Source organism: Pristiophorus japonicus, chromosome 1 (assembly GCF_044704955.1).
Source record: "Pristiophorus japonicus isolate sPriJap1 chromosome 1, sPriJap1.hap1, whole genome shotgun sequence".
Classification (NCBI taxonomy): Eukaryota; Metazoa; Chordata; class Chondrichthyes; family Pristiophoridae; genus Pristiophorus; species Pristiophorus japonicus.
Window position 1 is genome coordinate 3519896 of NC_091977.1, and position 16239 is coordinate 3536134.

At 53.5% G+C, this 16239-nt stretch overlaps 1 protein-coding gene across 4 annotated transcripts in view; it reads left to right on the top strand.

Annotated features, from left to right (window-relative positions):
• capslb (calcyphosine-like b) overlaps positions 1 to 14098 on the top strand; it is a 62686-nt gene extending 48588 nt beyond the window's left edge. For 2 of the 4 annotated variants that reach the window (XM_070891761.1, XM_070891849.1), the window contains exons 4-5: positions 2263 to 2472; positions 12707 to 14098. In XM_070891761.1, the coding sequence (XP_070747862.1) occupies positions 2263 to 2472; positions 12707 to 12808 (312 nt within the window). In that variant the 3' untranslated portion in view covers positions 12809 to 14098. Of the gene's footprint in view, positions 1 to 2262; positions 2498 to 6507; positions 6629 to 12706 lie in introns of all 4 variants that reach the window. The other 2 variants (XM_070892016.1, XM_070891932.1) reach the window with 2 other exon arrangements.
• The last annotated feature ends 2141 nt before the right edge of the window (positions 14099 to 16239 follow it).

Genomic DNA, 16239 nt, shown 5'->3' on the forward strand with positions numbered 1-16239 from the left:
TAATGAAAGGGATAGACAAGATTGAGGCAGAGAGGTTGTTTCCACTGGTCGGGGAGAGTAGAACTCGGGGGCACAGCCTCAAAATACGGGGGAGCCAATTTAAAACCGAGTTGAGAAGGAATTTCTTCTCCCAGAGGGTTGTGAATCTGTGGAATTCTCTGCCCAGGGAAGCAGTTGAGGCTAGCTCATTGAATGTATTCAAATCACAGATCGATAGATTTTTAACCAATAAGGGAATTAAGGGTTACGGGGAGATGGCGGGTAAGTGGAGCTGAGTCCACGGCCAGATCAACCATGATCTTGTTGAATGGCGGAGCAGGCTCGAGGGGCTAGGTGACCTACTCCTGTTCCTAATTCTTATGTTCTTCTACGTTGGTGCCCCACAGACGGTGAGGAGGATCACTCTATGTTTGGCAGCGCTCCCTTCCCCATCTAACTCATTGGCCACGAAGTATTGGTCGAGTCACTCCACAAAGGTTTCCCAATCATCTCCCACCAAAAATTTCTCCAGGATGCCTACTGTTCTCTGCATCTTTGGGTTCGCGATCTGTATCTAGTCACCAGTTGTTGTGTATGGAGAAAGAGTCAGACTGAACATTGTGAGCTCAAAGTAAAGTGTGACTTTCGTCTTTTATTGCAGGTCTTCAGAGTGCCTCTCCAACCTGTGAAGCCTCCTTAAATACCTGTGCTCCCAAAGTATTATGGGATCCCTTGGGACTCCAGGGGATGAGCCCTCTGGTGGCTGTACAGAGTAAATACAAGTCCACATATATACAGAGATAGGGTTATAGGAGCTGGAAGGGCTTACAGACATTGGATTATTGGGGATGGAGAGGCTTACAGAGATAGGGTTATAGGGTGTGGAGGGGCTTACAGAGATAGGGTTATAGGGTGTGGAGGAGCTTACAGAGATAGGGTTATAGGGGATGGAGGGGCTTACAGAGATAGGGTTATAGGGTGTGGAGGAGCTTACAGAGATAGGGTTATAGGGGATGGAGGGGCTTACAGAGATAGGGTTATAGGGCGTGGAGGAGCTTACAGAGATAGGGAGGGGGTGAGGCCGTGGAGGAATTTGAAAATGAGGATGTCAATTTTAAAATCGAGATGTTGCCGGACTGGGTGCCAGTGTAGGTCAGCGATCACAGGGGTGATGGATGAGTGGGACTTGCCACGAGTTCTGGATCAGCTCAGATTTAGAGAGTCGAGTCTGGAGGTAATCAAGGCATGGGTGAGGGTTTCAGCAGCGGATGAGCTGAGGCGCTGCAGAGACCGGTGATGTTCCAGGAGGTGGAAGTCGGCAGTCTTCGTGATAATGCAGATATGAGGTCGGTCACGATGGGGCTCCTGGCCCCAACCTTGGGGTTTGGAGATGGCGGGGAGGTACACGTGTCCTGACGTACTGTTGGTCTTGGTGTTGTCAGGTGCTTGTTTTTTTCACTCTACTCTGATTCTTAGACCTTGGAACTTATAGTGGGAAAGGTGACACAAAATTTTAGGCTTAACACAGTGTCCGTTTTATTACTCAACAAAAAAACTGACTAAAACTACAGGACTAGACTACAGCACGAGAGAAATTGACTTTAGACATACAATCACCATTCCTGGCTGTAGCTATTGTGAGTTCGTGGTTCTTCTACTGGCCGTTGACTGCAGCTTCTTGCTGCTTTTTTCTTGTGTTCTCTGCTCTTCCTTCTTTAGCTGTTGTTTCTTCTGCTCTTCCTCCTGCATCTGTTTTGCTGTGTCTTCTCCTTTGGTTGCCTGTCTGTGTCCATATATATCCAGGTTTTGAATAAGTTTCCCACTGTGACGAGATTTGATTATTGATCCATTTAACAGTTTGGGTGATGAGGTTGAATTGCTCCTGATTTGTATACAAACGATATTTCCATATGCTGAAATGCTGTTAGCCCAAAAATTTGCACTTTGTGCGGGGGGGGTCCTTTGTTGTTATAGACTTGACGTCTCCAAATGGCTGTATCCCCTACCCTGATCAATCGAGTTCGGGGCTTCATGTAACATTCCATTGTTGTTATGCATGATGTGATGCATGAAGCCAGTTTTTGATTCCTGTTCACAGGGTGTTTTTAATTGTCCAGTTTAATTCCAAAGCTTGTATCAATTTTTAGTTCATGGTCTGTATTTTTTTCTGAAGATTATTAACCTTACAGTATCAGGCGGGGAATGGGGTTCACACTGTACCAGAGTAAGTGACACAGATTCATCCACCCTCCTTCCCTCCCTCCCTCCCTCTGCCTGATACAGCCTCCCATGTCTAACGCAAGGAAAGAGATCATTGCACAGGCCTTCCGCAAACTGGACAAGACAGGGGACGGTGTGATTACCATCGAGGATCTGCGAGGAGTGTACAACGCCTCGCATCACCCCAAATACCAGAACGGGGAGTGGACGGAGGAGCAGGTCTTCAGGACCTTCCTGGATAACTTTGACTCGCCCTACAACAAGGATGGAATTGTGAGTGGGATTGTGAGGGAGGGAGGTAAGCTGGCTCCTCAGTAGCCGGGCCCTTTGTTTGGGGAGTTACAGGCTGTGGCATCTTACTGCGGTTTGTTTGATGTTGCTCCGCAAGGTCTCGACAGGTGGTCCTGCCCCCCACCGCTCGCTGGGAGATGGCGTTCGAAGCCTAATGCTCATCCCATCCTCGGGTCTCTGTCCGTTCCTCCCCCACCCTTCACTAATGGCAAGAGGGAGGTCAGATGCACAGCCCAGGTCGATTGAGCTGGTGCTGGCGAATTCATATTTCCATTAGAAACATAGAAAATAGGAGCAGTAGGCCATTCGGCCCCTCGAGCCTGCACCACCATTCAGTATGATCATGGCTGATCCTCTATCTCAACACCATATTCCCGCTTTTTCCCCATACCCCTTGATGCCTTTTGTGTCTAGAAATCTATCTATCTCCCTCTTAAATATATTCAGTGACTTGGCCTCCACAGCCTTCTGTGGTAGAGAATTCCACAGGTTCACCACCCTCTGAGTGAAAACATTTCTCCTCATCTCGGTCCTAAATTTCCTACCCCGTATCCTGAGACTGTGACTCCTTGTTCTAGACTTCCCAGCCAGGGGGAAACATCCTCCCCGCATCCAGTCTATCCAACCCCGTCAGAATTTTATACGTTTCAATGAGATCCCCTCTCATTCTTCTAAACTCGAGTGAATACAGGCCCAGTCGACCCAATCTCTCCTCATACGACAATCCTGCCATCCCAGGAATCAGTCTGGTGAACCAGTTCTGGTTAACACTCAAACATACAGGTGCAGCAAGCAGTTAGGAAGGCAAATGGTATGTTGGCCTTCATTGCAAGAGGATTTGAGTACAGGAGCAAGGATGTCTTAGGAAGACCACAGCTGGAGTATTGTGTGCAGTATTGGTCTCCTTACCTAAGAAAGGATATACTTGCCATAGAGGGAGTGCAGCGAAGGTTCACCAGACTGATTCCTGGGGTGGCAGGATTGTCGTATGAGGAGAGATTGGGTCGACTAGGCCTGTATTCACTAAAGTTTAGAAGAATGAGAGGGGATCTCAAGGAAACGTATAAAATGCTGACTGGGTTGGATAGACTGGATGCGGGGAGGATGTTTTCCCCGGGGCTGGGAAGTCTAGAACAAGGGGTCACAGTCTCAGGATACGGGGTAGGAAATTTAGGACCGAGATGAGGAGAAATGTTTTCACTCAGAGGGTGGTGAACCTGTGGAATTCTCTACCACAGAAGGCTGTGGAGGCCAAGTCACTGAATATATTTAAGAGGGAGATAGATAGATTTCTAGACACAAAAGGCATCAAGGGGTATGGGGAAAAAGCGGGAATATGGTGTTGAGATAGAGGATCAGCCATGATCATACTGAATGGTGGTGCAGACTTGAAAGGCCGAATGGCCCACTACTGCTCCTATTTTCTAGGTTAATGTATAAATCGGTATGAGCTCGCAATTGCCGCTTTAACAGAGGCATTAACCCGTTTAACCTTTCTTTACTAATATTGTTCAGCTGAATTTCTAGGCTTGAGCTGAAACTGTAAAGTTACTAGCTGGGTGTGTCCCGTGGGGCAGCGGGTGGGGGGGAAGAGTACGTGCATGTGTAGACCTGTGGCAGGGTGTGGATATGGATACCATGCTATTTTGGTTACTACTGGCTTCCATCCGCAGTGGATCCCTCTGAGTGGAATTGTGTCTGCCGGGATTAATTGATGTGTTATCGCCACCCATTTTATACCTATTGTATAAGCAGAGTGCCCCGGAGGTGCAGAGGATGGGCCATTCATCCCATTCACAGTCACCTGTATGGGGACGGAGGATTATTTCCCACTCACCCACAGTCTCTGTGTGGGGATTATAACCCCGGAGCTGCCATTATGCAGGGGTACTGATTACATCTCACACAGGTAAATTTACAAACTCGGGAGCAGTTGTGTATTGTTCAATTTCGAGTGATAGTGGGTTGGTGGGATTGAGGGATCTGGAGATAGGTTTATAGGTGGGATTGGGGGATATGGTGGGTATGTGGGATTGGGGGATATGGTGGGTATGTGGGATTGGGGGATAGGTGGGATTGGGGGATAGGTGGGATTGGAGGGTAGGTGGGATTGGGGGGTAGGTGGGGGTGGGATTGGGGGATATGGTGGGTAGGTGGGATTGGGGGGTAGGTGGGATTGGAGGGTAGGTGGGATTGGAGGGTAGGTGGGATTGGGGGGTAGGGATTGGAGGGTAGGTGGGATTGGGGGGGTAGGTGGGATTGGGGGGGTAGGTGGGATTGGGGGGGTAGGTGGGATTGGAGGGTAGGTGGGATTGGGGGGTAGGTGGGATTGGAGGGTAGGTGGGATTGGAGGGTAGGTGGGATTGGGGGATATGGTGGGTAGGTGGGATTGGAGGGTAGATGGGATTGGAGGGTAGGTGGGATTGGGGGATATGGTGGGTAGGTGGGATTGGAGGGTAGGTGGGATTGGGGGGTAGGTGGGATTGGAGGGTAGGTGGGATTGGGGGGTATGAGGGTAGGTGGGATATGGGGAGTTGGTGGGATTGGGGGGTAGGTGGGATTGGGGGGTATGTGGGATAAGGGGGGTAGGTGGGATTGGGGGATAAGGATGGTGGGTGGGATTGGGGAGAAGATGGGTAGGTGGGACTGAGGGACATGGGGAGAAGATGTGCAGGTGGGATGGGAAGTAGGAGGGTTGAGGGAAAGGTGAGATTGAGGGATATTGGAGGGAAAGGTGGGATTGAGGGATATTGGAGAGAATGTGGGATTGAGATCAGCACTCGGTACAGCACTAAGCCATACTGTCCTGAAGATTTGATTTCCATTCTGTGCTGAGATATCTGCTGTGGGCTGGATGATGATAGCGGATAGGGCAGGGAGGGGTACCTGCAGCCTGTGGGCAGTGAGTGATGACGGGACCCACCTCGGTGATGCTGCTCCCCATGTTTGCATCGTGTGTTGCCTGTGGCCAGCGCATGGAGAGCGGTCCCTTGCTGAGGTACTGGAGGAGCCCAGTGTCTATGCAGCCGTTTCCCAGTATAGGGGAGGGACAGTGCCTCTGGCTCCTCAGCAACTCAGCAGAGGGGATTGATGTGTAATCCCCTCTGTGGGTGGGGCGGGGAGCCATGGCAGGAAAATGGGGCAACGGCGGGGGGCGTGCAGGGCAGGGGGGATGGGACGGAGTTCCAAGGGTGGGGTGGGGGGAATGGGGCAGGGTTCGTTCGGAGGGGGGAGGGGAGCTCGGCGGGTGGGGTGTGGGGGAGGGGAGCTCGGCGGGTGGGGTGTGGGGGGGGGGAGCTCGGCGGGTGGGGCGTGGGGGAGGGGAGCTCGGCGTGGGGGGGGGGGGGGGAGCTCGGCGGGTGGGGCGTGGGGGGGGGGAGCTCGGCGGGTGGGGTGTGGGGGGGGGGAGCTCGGCGGGTGGGGCGTGGGGGGGGGGAGCTCGGCGGGTGGGGTGTGGGGGGGGGGAGCTCGGCGGGTGGGGTGTGGGGGGGGGGAGCTCGGCGGGTGGGGCGTGGGGGGGGGGAGCTCGGTGGGTGGGGCGTGGGGGGGGGGAGCTCGGCGGGTGGGGTGTGGGGGGGGGGAGCTCGGCGGGTGGGGTGTGGGGGAGGGGAGCTCGGCGGGTGGGGTGTGGGGGGGGGGAGCTCGGCGGGTGGGGTGTGGGGGGGGGGAGCTCGGCGGGTGGGGCGTGGGGGAGGGGAGCTCGGCGTGGGGGGGGGGGGGGGAGCTCGGCGGGTGGGGCGTGGGGGGGGGGAGCTCGGCGGGTGGGGCGTGGGGGGGGGGAGCTCGGCGGGTGGGGCGTGGGGGGGGGAGCTCGGCGGGTGGGGCGTGGGGGGGGGAGCTCGGCGGGTGGGGCGAGCTCGGAGGCGGGGGGAGGGGGGGAGCTCAGACTCTGGTTCAGTCTCCGCGGTCTGTGCTGATTGGGAAGCCCCTCCCAGGGGCACTGTGTCCGTTGTCAGCTTTGGATCGATGCAATGCGATGTGGGCAGCGGTGATAAACCATGTTTGGTGTGACTGTAGGTGACGATGGAGGAGTTTTTAAATTACTACGCGGGTGTCAGTGCCTCCATAGACACGGACGTCTACTTCATCATCATGATGAAAAACGCCTGGAAGCTGTGACAGTGGCCGTGTGCTCGGGGTAAACTGCTCTCACTCGCACAGGCGAGATGTACAATTATCTCCCAGCATTACTGCACTCTGGGGAGAATAACCCGGCCCCAAATATAACATTGCCCCTCTAACAGACGGACAGACCGAGAGTCAGAGCTTCCCAGTCAGTGAGACAGTGATTCCCAGACAGTGAGACGGAGATTCCCAGAAAGTGAGATGGAGAAGCCCAGACGGGGAGACGGAGAAGCCCAGACAGGGAGACGGAGAAGCCCAGACGGGGAGACGGAGAGTCAGAGCTTCCCAGACAGTGAAACGGTGATTCTCAGACAGTGAGACGGTGATTCTCAGACGGTGAGACGGAGCGGCCCAGACGGCGAGACGGAGATTCCCAGACAGCGAGACGTTGCGGCCAGACAGTGAGACGGAGATTCCCAGACAGTGAGACGGAGATTCCCAGACAGCGAGACAGAGATTCCCAGACAGCGAGACAGTGATTCCCAGACAGTGAGACGGAGCGGCCCAGACGACGAGACGGAGATTCCCTGACAGTGAGACGGAGATTCCCTGACAGTGAGACGGAGATTCCCAGACAGTGAGACAGAGATTCCCAGACAGCGAGACAGAGAGGGCCAGACAGCGAGACGGAGATACCCAGACAGTGAGACGGAGATACTCAGACAGTGAGACGGTGATTCCCAGACAGTGAGACGGAGATACCCAGACAGTGAGACGGAGATTCCCAGGCGGGGAAAGTAAGAATCAGAGAGTCAGTCCAGACGGTGAGACAGTGGTTACAGTCAGTCCCAAACAGTGAGACGGAGGAGACAGTCAGTCCCAGACGTTGAGACAGTGGTTACAGTCAGTCCCAAACAGTGAGACGGAGGAGACAGTCAGTCCCAGACGGTGAGACAGTGGTTACAGTCAGTCCCAAACAGTGAGACGGAGGAGACAGTCAGTCCCAGACGGTGAGACAGTGGTTACAGTCAGTCCCAAACAGTGAGACGGAGGAGACAGTCAGTCCCAGACGGTGAGACAGTGGTTACAGTCAGTCCCAAACAGTGAGACGGAGGAGACAGTCAGTCCCAGACGGTGAGACAGTGGTTACAGTCAGTCCCAAACAGTGAGACGGAGGAGACAGTCAGTCCCAGACGGTGAGACAGTGGTTACAGTCAGTCCCAAACAGTGAGACGGAGGAGACAGTCAGTCCCAGACGGTGAGACAATGGTTACAGTCAGTCCCAAACAGTGAGACGGAGGAGACAGTCAGTCCCAGACGGTGAGACAGTGGTTACAGTCAGTTCCAAACAGTGAGACGGAGGAGACAGTCAGTCCCAGACGGTGAGACAGTGGTTACAGTCAGTCCCAAACAGTGAGACGGAGGGGACAGAGTCAGTCCCAGACGGTGAGACAGTGGTTACAGTCAGTTCCAAACAGATGGTGAGACAGAGGGGACAGGGTTAGTCCCAGACGGTGAGACGGAGGAGACAGAGTCAGTCCCAGACGGTGAGACGGAGGAGACAGTCAGTCCCAGACGGTGAGACAGTGGTTACAGTCAGTTCCAAACAGATGGTGAGACAGTGGTTACAGTCAGTCCCAGACGGTGAGACAGAGGGGACAGGGTTAGTCCCAGACGGTGAGACGGAGGAGACAGAGTCAGTCCCAGACGGTGAGACGGAGGAGACAGTCAGTCCCAGACGGTGAGACAGAGGTTACAGTCAGTCCCAAACAGACGGTGAACCAACTGCCCGATCACCTGACGTATCTCGACCCCTGAACCGAACCCAGTCAGAGGGTGAGAAATGTCGGGTTATTTTCACCAGAGTACCACCTCCACTGCAGCTCCTGTAACTCTGCTCCTTTGTCTGATGTGTTTAGTGTGTCTGTGTATATCTGTGTCCAACAGGTAAGGCTCTGGTTGAATCCTTTGTGTATGGGTTCTGTCCCCTTCCCCTTCCCCTCCTCCTCCTCTCCCTCCCCCTCCCTCTCCTCCTCCTCCTCCCCCTCTCTCCCCCTTCACCTCCCTCCCCCTCCTCCTCCTCCCTCTTCTACTCTCTCCCACCCCTCCTCCTTCCCCCTCTCCCCATTCACCTCCCTCTCGCTCCCTCCCCCTCTCTCCCCCTTCTCCTCTCTTCCTCCCCCTCCTCCTCTCTCCCTCCTCCTCTCTCCCCCTTCCCCTCCCTCCCCCTCCTCCTCCTCTCTCCCTCCCCTCCCCCTCCTCCTCCTCTCTCCCTCCCCTCCTGTTCTCCTCCGCCCCTCCCTTTTCTCTCCCCTCTCCTCTCCTCTGCCCCTCCCTTTTCTCCCCCCCTCTCCTCTCCCTCCCTGTTCTCCCCCCCTCTCCTCTCCCTCCCTGTTCTCCCCCCCTCTCCTCTCCCTCCCTGTTCTCCCCCCCTCTCCTCTCCCTAACTGTTCTCCCCCCCTCTCCTCTCCCTAACTGTTCTCCCCCCCTCTCCTCTCCCTAACTGTTCTCCCCCCCTCTCCTCTCCCTAACTGTTCTCCCCCCCTCTCCTCTCCCTAACTGTTCTCCCCCCCTCTCCTCTCCCTAACTGTTCTCCCCCCCTCTCCTCTCCCTCCCTGTTCTCCCCCCTCTCCTCTCCCCCCCTCTCCTCTCCCTAACTGTTCTCCCCCCCTCTCCTCTCCCTCCCTGTTCTCCCCCCCTCTCCTCTCCCTAACTGTTCTCCCCCCCTCTCCTCTCCCTAACTGTTCTCCCCCCCTCTCCTCTCCCTCCCTGTTCTCCCCCCCTCTCCTCTCCCTAACTGTTCTCCCCCCCTCTCCTCTCCCTAACTGTTCTCCCCCCCTCTCCTCTCCCTAACTGTTCTCCCCCCCTCTCCTCTCCCTCCCTGTTCTCCCCCCCTCTCCTCTACCTCCCTGTTCTCCCCCCCTCTCCTCTCCCTCCCTGTTCTCCCCCCCTCTCCTCTCCCTCCCTGTTCTCCCCCCCTCTCCTCTCCCTCCCTGTTCTCCCCCCCTCTCCTCTCCCTCCCTGTTCTCCCCCCTCTCCTCTCCCTCCTCCCCCCACCCCTCCTTTTTCTCCCCCTCTCCTCTCCCCACCTCCCCCCTCATCTCCCCCCCCCTTTCCCCTCTTCCTCTCCCCCCCCTTCCCCCTGCTCTCCCATGATCTTATTGAATGGTGGAGCAGGTTTGAGGGGCCATTGGGCCTACTCCTACTCCTGCTCCTGCTCCTATTTCCCTTCTTCCTCTCCCCTTCTCCTCGCCCTCTGCCCACTTCCTCTCCCCCTCTCTGATTTACTGTTCTGCCCTGGTCATGGTGTTACTGAACAAGTCTGCTGCCTTTATGCCCCTCTCCCTTCCCCCCCCCACCCCCCTCTCCTCTCCCTCTCCCTCCCCTTCCCCCCCACCCCCTCTCCTCTCCCTCCCTCCCCCCCACCCCGTGCTCCGATTCACTGTTATTGTTCTGCCCTAGTCACTGGTGTTACTGAACAAGAGTCTGCTGCCTTTATGCCTCTCTCCTGCTGCTCTGTATTTTCCACTAATCCACGTGTTTCCAGAATCCCACAGCAATAAATTCTGTGCACAATGTGCGATGTGTGAAGGGGCTTTGCCATCCCAGCACCGAGGTACTGTGGCCAATCCTGGCCTGGAGCTCATCTCTGGGAGCCTGTCAGTACAACATGGTACGATGCTAACACCAGGCCCATGTCCTGGGCCCTGGTCAAACTCCCAGCATCCACACCCTGTGCTTTCCTGATCACTGTGCTCCTGAAGTGACCCCACGTTGGGTCTCCTTACAGGGTTCAGGGAGCACTGACCCCATGCCCAGGAGCCTCCTCCAAGTGATGGCACAGCCCCTTTAAACATTGCAAGGGGAGAGTGAGGATGCTGCCAATGATGGATTGCAGGGGCTTGGCACTTACTGTGGGGCGGTGTGACCTGTGGTCGCTGTGACCCGTGACCTGTGGTCGGTGTCACAAACCTGACAAAATCCATCATTGGGATTCAATGATATCTCGGAATCACTCCTGTTTAATTGTCAGCCGATCAGGGTGCCTTAACTCATCCAGATGTCATTGAATGTCGAACTTCAAATCCAACAGTTGGAGTGTGAAATTACTACTAACCCAGGGTTAACTATCATAGTTCAGTCTAACTGATTCTGTGTCATTGCACCGTGATACAGGTAGGCACCAGACAGACAGTCACACGATACCAGACAGACAGACACTCGGTACTAGACTGTCATGCTATACCAGACAGACACACTGTACCAGACAGTCAGACACACTGTACCAGACAGACAGTCACACTGTACCAGACAGACACACTGTACCAGACAGTCAGACACACTGTACCAGACAATCAGACACACTGTACCAGACAGTCAGACACACTGTACCAGACAATCAGACACACTGTACCAGACAGACAGTCACATTGTACCAGACAATCAGACACACTGTACCAGACGGACAGTCACACTGTACCAGACAGTCACACTGTACCAGACAGACAGTCACACTGTACCAGACAGACACACTATACCAGACAGTCAGACACACTGTACCAGACAGACACACTGTACCAGACAGTCAGACACACTGTACCAGACAATCAGACACACTGTACCAGACAATCAGACACACTGTACCAGACAATCAGACACACTGTACCAGACAGACACACTGTACCAGACAATCAGACACACTGTACCAGACAGACAGTCACACTGTACCAGATAGACACACTGTACCAGACAATCAGTCACACTGTACCAGACAGACACACTGTACCAGACAGACACACTGTACCAGACAATCAGACACACTATACCAGACAGTCACACTGTACCAGACAGACACTCGGTGCCAGACAGTCAGGCACTCTGTACCAGGCAGACAGTCAGTACCAGTCAATCAGACACACTGTACCAGACAATCAGACACACTGTACCAGACAGTACACTGTACCAGACAGACACTCGGTACCAGACAGTCAATCAGACACACTGTACCAGTCACACTGTACCAGACAGTCACTCGGTACCAGACAGTCACACTGTATCAGACAGACACTCGGTACCAGACAGTCAATCAGACACACTGTACCAGTCACACTGTACCAGACAGTCACTCGGTACCAGACAGTCACACTGTATCAGACAGACACTCGGTACCAGACAGTCAATCAGACACACTGTACCAGTCACACTGTACCAGACACTCGGTACCAGATAGACAGGTGCACTGTACCAATCAGACATACTGTACCAGTCAGACAGACACTCGGTACCAGACAGTTGGACACACTGTACCAGTCAGACACACTGTACCAGACAGTCAGACAGACACACTACCAGACAGACACTCGGTACCAGCATGGAGAGAGACAGAGACACAAACACATACACAGCGACAGTCCCAACATCAAGAGACTTTCAAGAGATGGCACTAGTGTGTAGTTTGATGGATGGACTGAGGTAATGTGTGGAACGAGCCGTATCTGTAACGGGGGAGAGCGCGTGTAACAGGGGGAGAGTGCGTGTAACGGGGACAGCGCGTGTAACGGGGAAGAGCGTGTGAGTAATGGAGGAGTGTGTGCGTAACAGGGGGAGAGCGCGTGTAACGGGGGGGGGGGAGAGCGTTTGTAATGGGGAGAACGCGTGTAACGGGGAGAGCGCGAGAGCGCGTGTAACGGGGAGAGCGCGCGTGTAACGGGGAGAGCGCATGTAACGGGGGAGTGTGCGTGTAACAGGGGGAGCGCGTGTAACGGGGAGAGTGCGTGTAACGGGGAGAACGCATGTAACGGGGGAGTGTGCGTGTAACGGGGAGCGCGTGTAACGGGGAGAGTGCGTGTAACGGGGAGAACACATGTAACGGGGGAGTGTGCGTGTAACAGGGGGAGCGCGTGTAACGGGGAGAGTGCGTGTAACGGGGAGAACGCATGTAACGGGGGAGTGTGCGTGTAACAGGGGGAGCGCGTGTAACGGGGAGAGTGCGTGTAACGGGGAGAACGCATGTAACGGGGGAGTGTGCGTGTAACAGGGGGAGCGCGTGTAACGGGGAGAGTGCGTGTAACGGGGAGAACGTGTGTAACAGGGTGCATCGGGGAGAGCGAGTGTTATCGAATCGATACCAGCTTATTTTGTCGCTCCGCAGGTCGACAAATTTGAATTTTTAAATTACTACGCTGGAGTGAGTGCCTCTATTGACAGTGACGCCTATTTTATCCTGATGATGAGGAGTGCCTGGCGATTATGATGGAGCCTGATGTTTAGATTTTACTATTCTGAGGAGCGCTGGCAGTGAGCAGAGCAGATTGGACAACGGCATTGGTTGCTGGAGATTGGGATTGCGAATGTCTCGTGTGTTACTGTTCCTACTTTGCTCCTGTCTCTCCCCCCATTTCTGTAATCAATGACATGCAATGTTTGTGAGTTCCTGGGCTTGGTGACTATAGCTTGTGTGCCATGTACAGTGTGTGTGTGTGTGAGTGCTGGTGATTTGCAGAGGGACTGTTTATCTAGCTTCCCCTTAAATGCATGCGAAGGAGCGGCGAGAGACTGTGGAGGGACGTGATCGGGTCCCAGGAGAGGGGTGAGTTTGGGGCCAGGGGCCCAGGGGCAGCACGGACCAGCCCACACAGCGATAAGTGTGCGCACTAGGTCCGTGCAGCAGATCTGGTCTCCCAAGCCCTAGCTCTGTCAAGCCCCGTGTGGTGGCTGCTGTGCAATGGCCACCACACATTAAAAAAATCCACGCACAGGTATCTTCCACCCTTCAGGATGTAGTTCAGGTCCTTCATTGAAACACCTGTAAACTCATCCTTTTTAGGCGTGGAAGCAAGTCATACTCATTTCGAGGGACCGCCTATGATGATGGTTTACAGACCTCAGGATGGCCGGATTCTGGGTGATCCTGTTCCCGATAGCTCCTCCCGCCCCACATCATTCAGTGGCCGAGAGGTGAAGCAAGCCATTTGCATCACCGCCTTCTCTCGAGGTTGTGAGGGGCAGCTCCGCTGGGCGGGCCACATTGTTCACATGCCCACACACGAGACTCCCAAAGCAAGCGCTCTACTCGGAACCCCTTCATGGCAAACGTGCCAAAGGTGGGCAGAAGAAACATTACAAGGACACTCAAAACCTCCCTGATAAAGTGCAACATCCCCACCGACACCTGGGAGTCCTTAGCCAAAGACCGCTCTAAGTGGAGGAAGTGCATCCGGGAGGGCGCTGAGCACCTCGAGTCTCGTCGCCGAGAGCATGCAGAAATCAAGTGCAGGCAGCGGAAGGAGCGTGCAGTAAACCTGTCCCACCCTCCCTTACCCTCACCTGTCTCCCAGTGCCTATCCCACAGGTACCAGAGCACAGGTTGGCTAACCCAGGACCAACTGCATCATTCAGCCCTTGCTACTGACTGGGCCAACTGCAGATATCCGGAATTAGTGCATCGAGCAAACCCTCGCTTCCCCCAGAGGCTTTCTTTTCTTTGGATTGTGGTATTTTGTTTTGTAAGAATGAACATTAAAAGTGCCTTTTACTCACATGCTCCACCAGTTTTGTCCTGTCACTGTACAATGTTATTTGATAATGAGATTGTGTAAAGAGATGATGAGATATGGGTGTTAATAAGTTCGGGAGAGCATAGAATTAAAGAGCACGGACAGAGGCCATTTGGCCCTTCATACTTGTGCGAGCTCTTTGAGAGCAATCTAATTAATCCTGCTCCCATGCTCTTCCCCAGAGCCCTGCAAATGTTATCACTTGATGCTAATGCAGTAGACGGAATATATTTGGATTTCCAAAAAGCCTTTGCGAAGATACCGCACGCTAGACTCCTGACTGAGGCCAGAACACGATTCGGGGGACAAGTCGGAGAATGGATAGTAACCTTGCTACAAAACAACAAACAGTAGTGGTTAGAGGTAGTTCCTCAGATTGGCAAAAGGCAGTAAGCAGTGTTCCACAAGGATCGGTGCTGCAACCACTGTTGGTCACAATTTACATAAACCATTTGGACTCGGGAATCGGAGGTACTAATTCAAAATTTGCGGAGGACACCGCATTGGCTGTACAGTAGACACCTCAAATCTCTGGAGAAATACCACCAACGATGTCTCTGCAAGATCCTAAAAATCCCCTGGGAGGACAGACGCACCAACATTAGCGTCCTCGACCAGGCCAACATCCCCAGCATTGAAGCACTGACCACACTCGATCAGCTTCGCTGGGCAGGCCACATTGTTTGCATGTGCGACACGAGACTCCCAAAGCAAGCGCTTTATTCAGAACTCCTTCACGGCAAACAAGCCAAAGGTGGGCAGCAGAAACATTACAAGGACACCCTCAAAGCCTCCCTAATAAAATGCAACATCCCAAGCAACACCTGGGAGTCCCTGGCCAAAGACCGCCCTAAGTGGAGGAAGAGCATCCGGGAGGGTGCTGAGCACCTCGAGTCTCATCGCCGAGAGCATGCAGAAATCAAGCGCAGGCAGCGGAAGGAGCGTGCGGCAAACCTGTCCCACCCACCCTTTCCCTCAGCGACTGTCCCACCTGTGACAGGGACTGTGGTTCTCGAATTGGACTGTTCAGTCACCTAAGGACTCATTTTGAGAGTGGAAGCAAGTCTTGATTCCGGGGGGCTGCCTGTGAATACATAATATATTTGGATTTCCAAAAGCGTTTGCAAAGATACTGCATGCTAGAGTCATAACTGAGGTCAGAACACAGGGGACAAGTCGGAGAATGGATAGTAACCTCGCTACAAAACAACAAACAGTAGTGGTTCGAGGTAGTTCCTCAGATTGGCAAAATGCAGTAAGTGGTGTTCCACAAGGATCGGTGCTGCAACCACTGTTGGTCACAATTTACATAAACCATTTGGACTCGGGAATCGGAGGTACTAATTCAAAATTTGCGGAGAACACCGCCTTGGCTGAACAGTTAACACAGAGGTGGACTACGACAACATACAAGACATGAATAAACTTCAAGAATGGGCGTGTAATTGGCAAATGGCCTTCAATATAGAGAAGTGCGAGGTGGTGCATTTTAGTAGGAAAATAAGAATCTAGATGGGGTAGAGGAACAAAGGGATCCGTGGATAGATACACAGATCGTTAAAGGTACTAACAGGTTAATGAGGCCATAAAGATAGAATTGAAAAGTAGAGAAGTTATGTTAAACGTGTATTGAAACTTGGATAGACCACACTTTGAGTACTTAAAAAAGGATAGAGACTGGAGAAGGTGCAAAAAAGATTTACTTGAATGATACCGGAGAGGTGATACCCATCAGGAAAGGTTCAACAGGCTGGGGTTCTTTTCTAGAAGAGAAGACTGAGGGGTGATCCAATAGAGGTCTTTATTATGAAAGGGTTTGACAGGGGAGACAAAGAGAAGATGTTTCCATTTCCGGGTGAAACTAGAACTAGGGGCCATCAATATAAGACAGTCACTATTCAATCCAACAGGGAATTCGCTACCACAGGGAGTGGTTGAGGCAAATAGCATAGATTCAAGGGGAAGCTAGGTAAGTACATGAGGGAGAAAGGAATAGAAGGATATGTTGATGGGGTGGGAGGAGGCTCGAGAGCAGCATAAACACCGGCCTCCTGTATGGCTCAGAGACATGGACCTCAAATCGCTGGAGAAATACTACCAACGATGTCTCCGCAAGATCCTACAAATC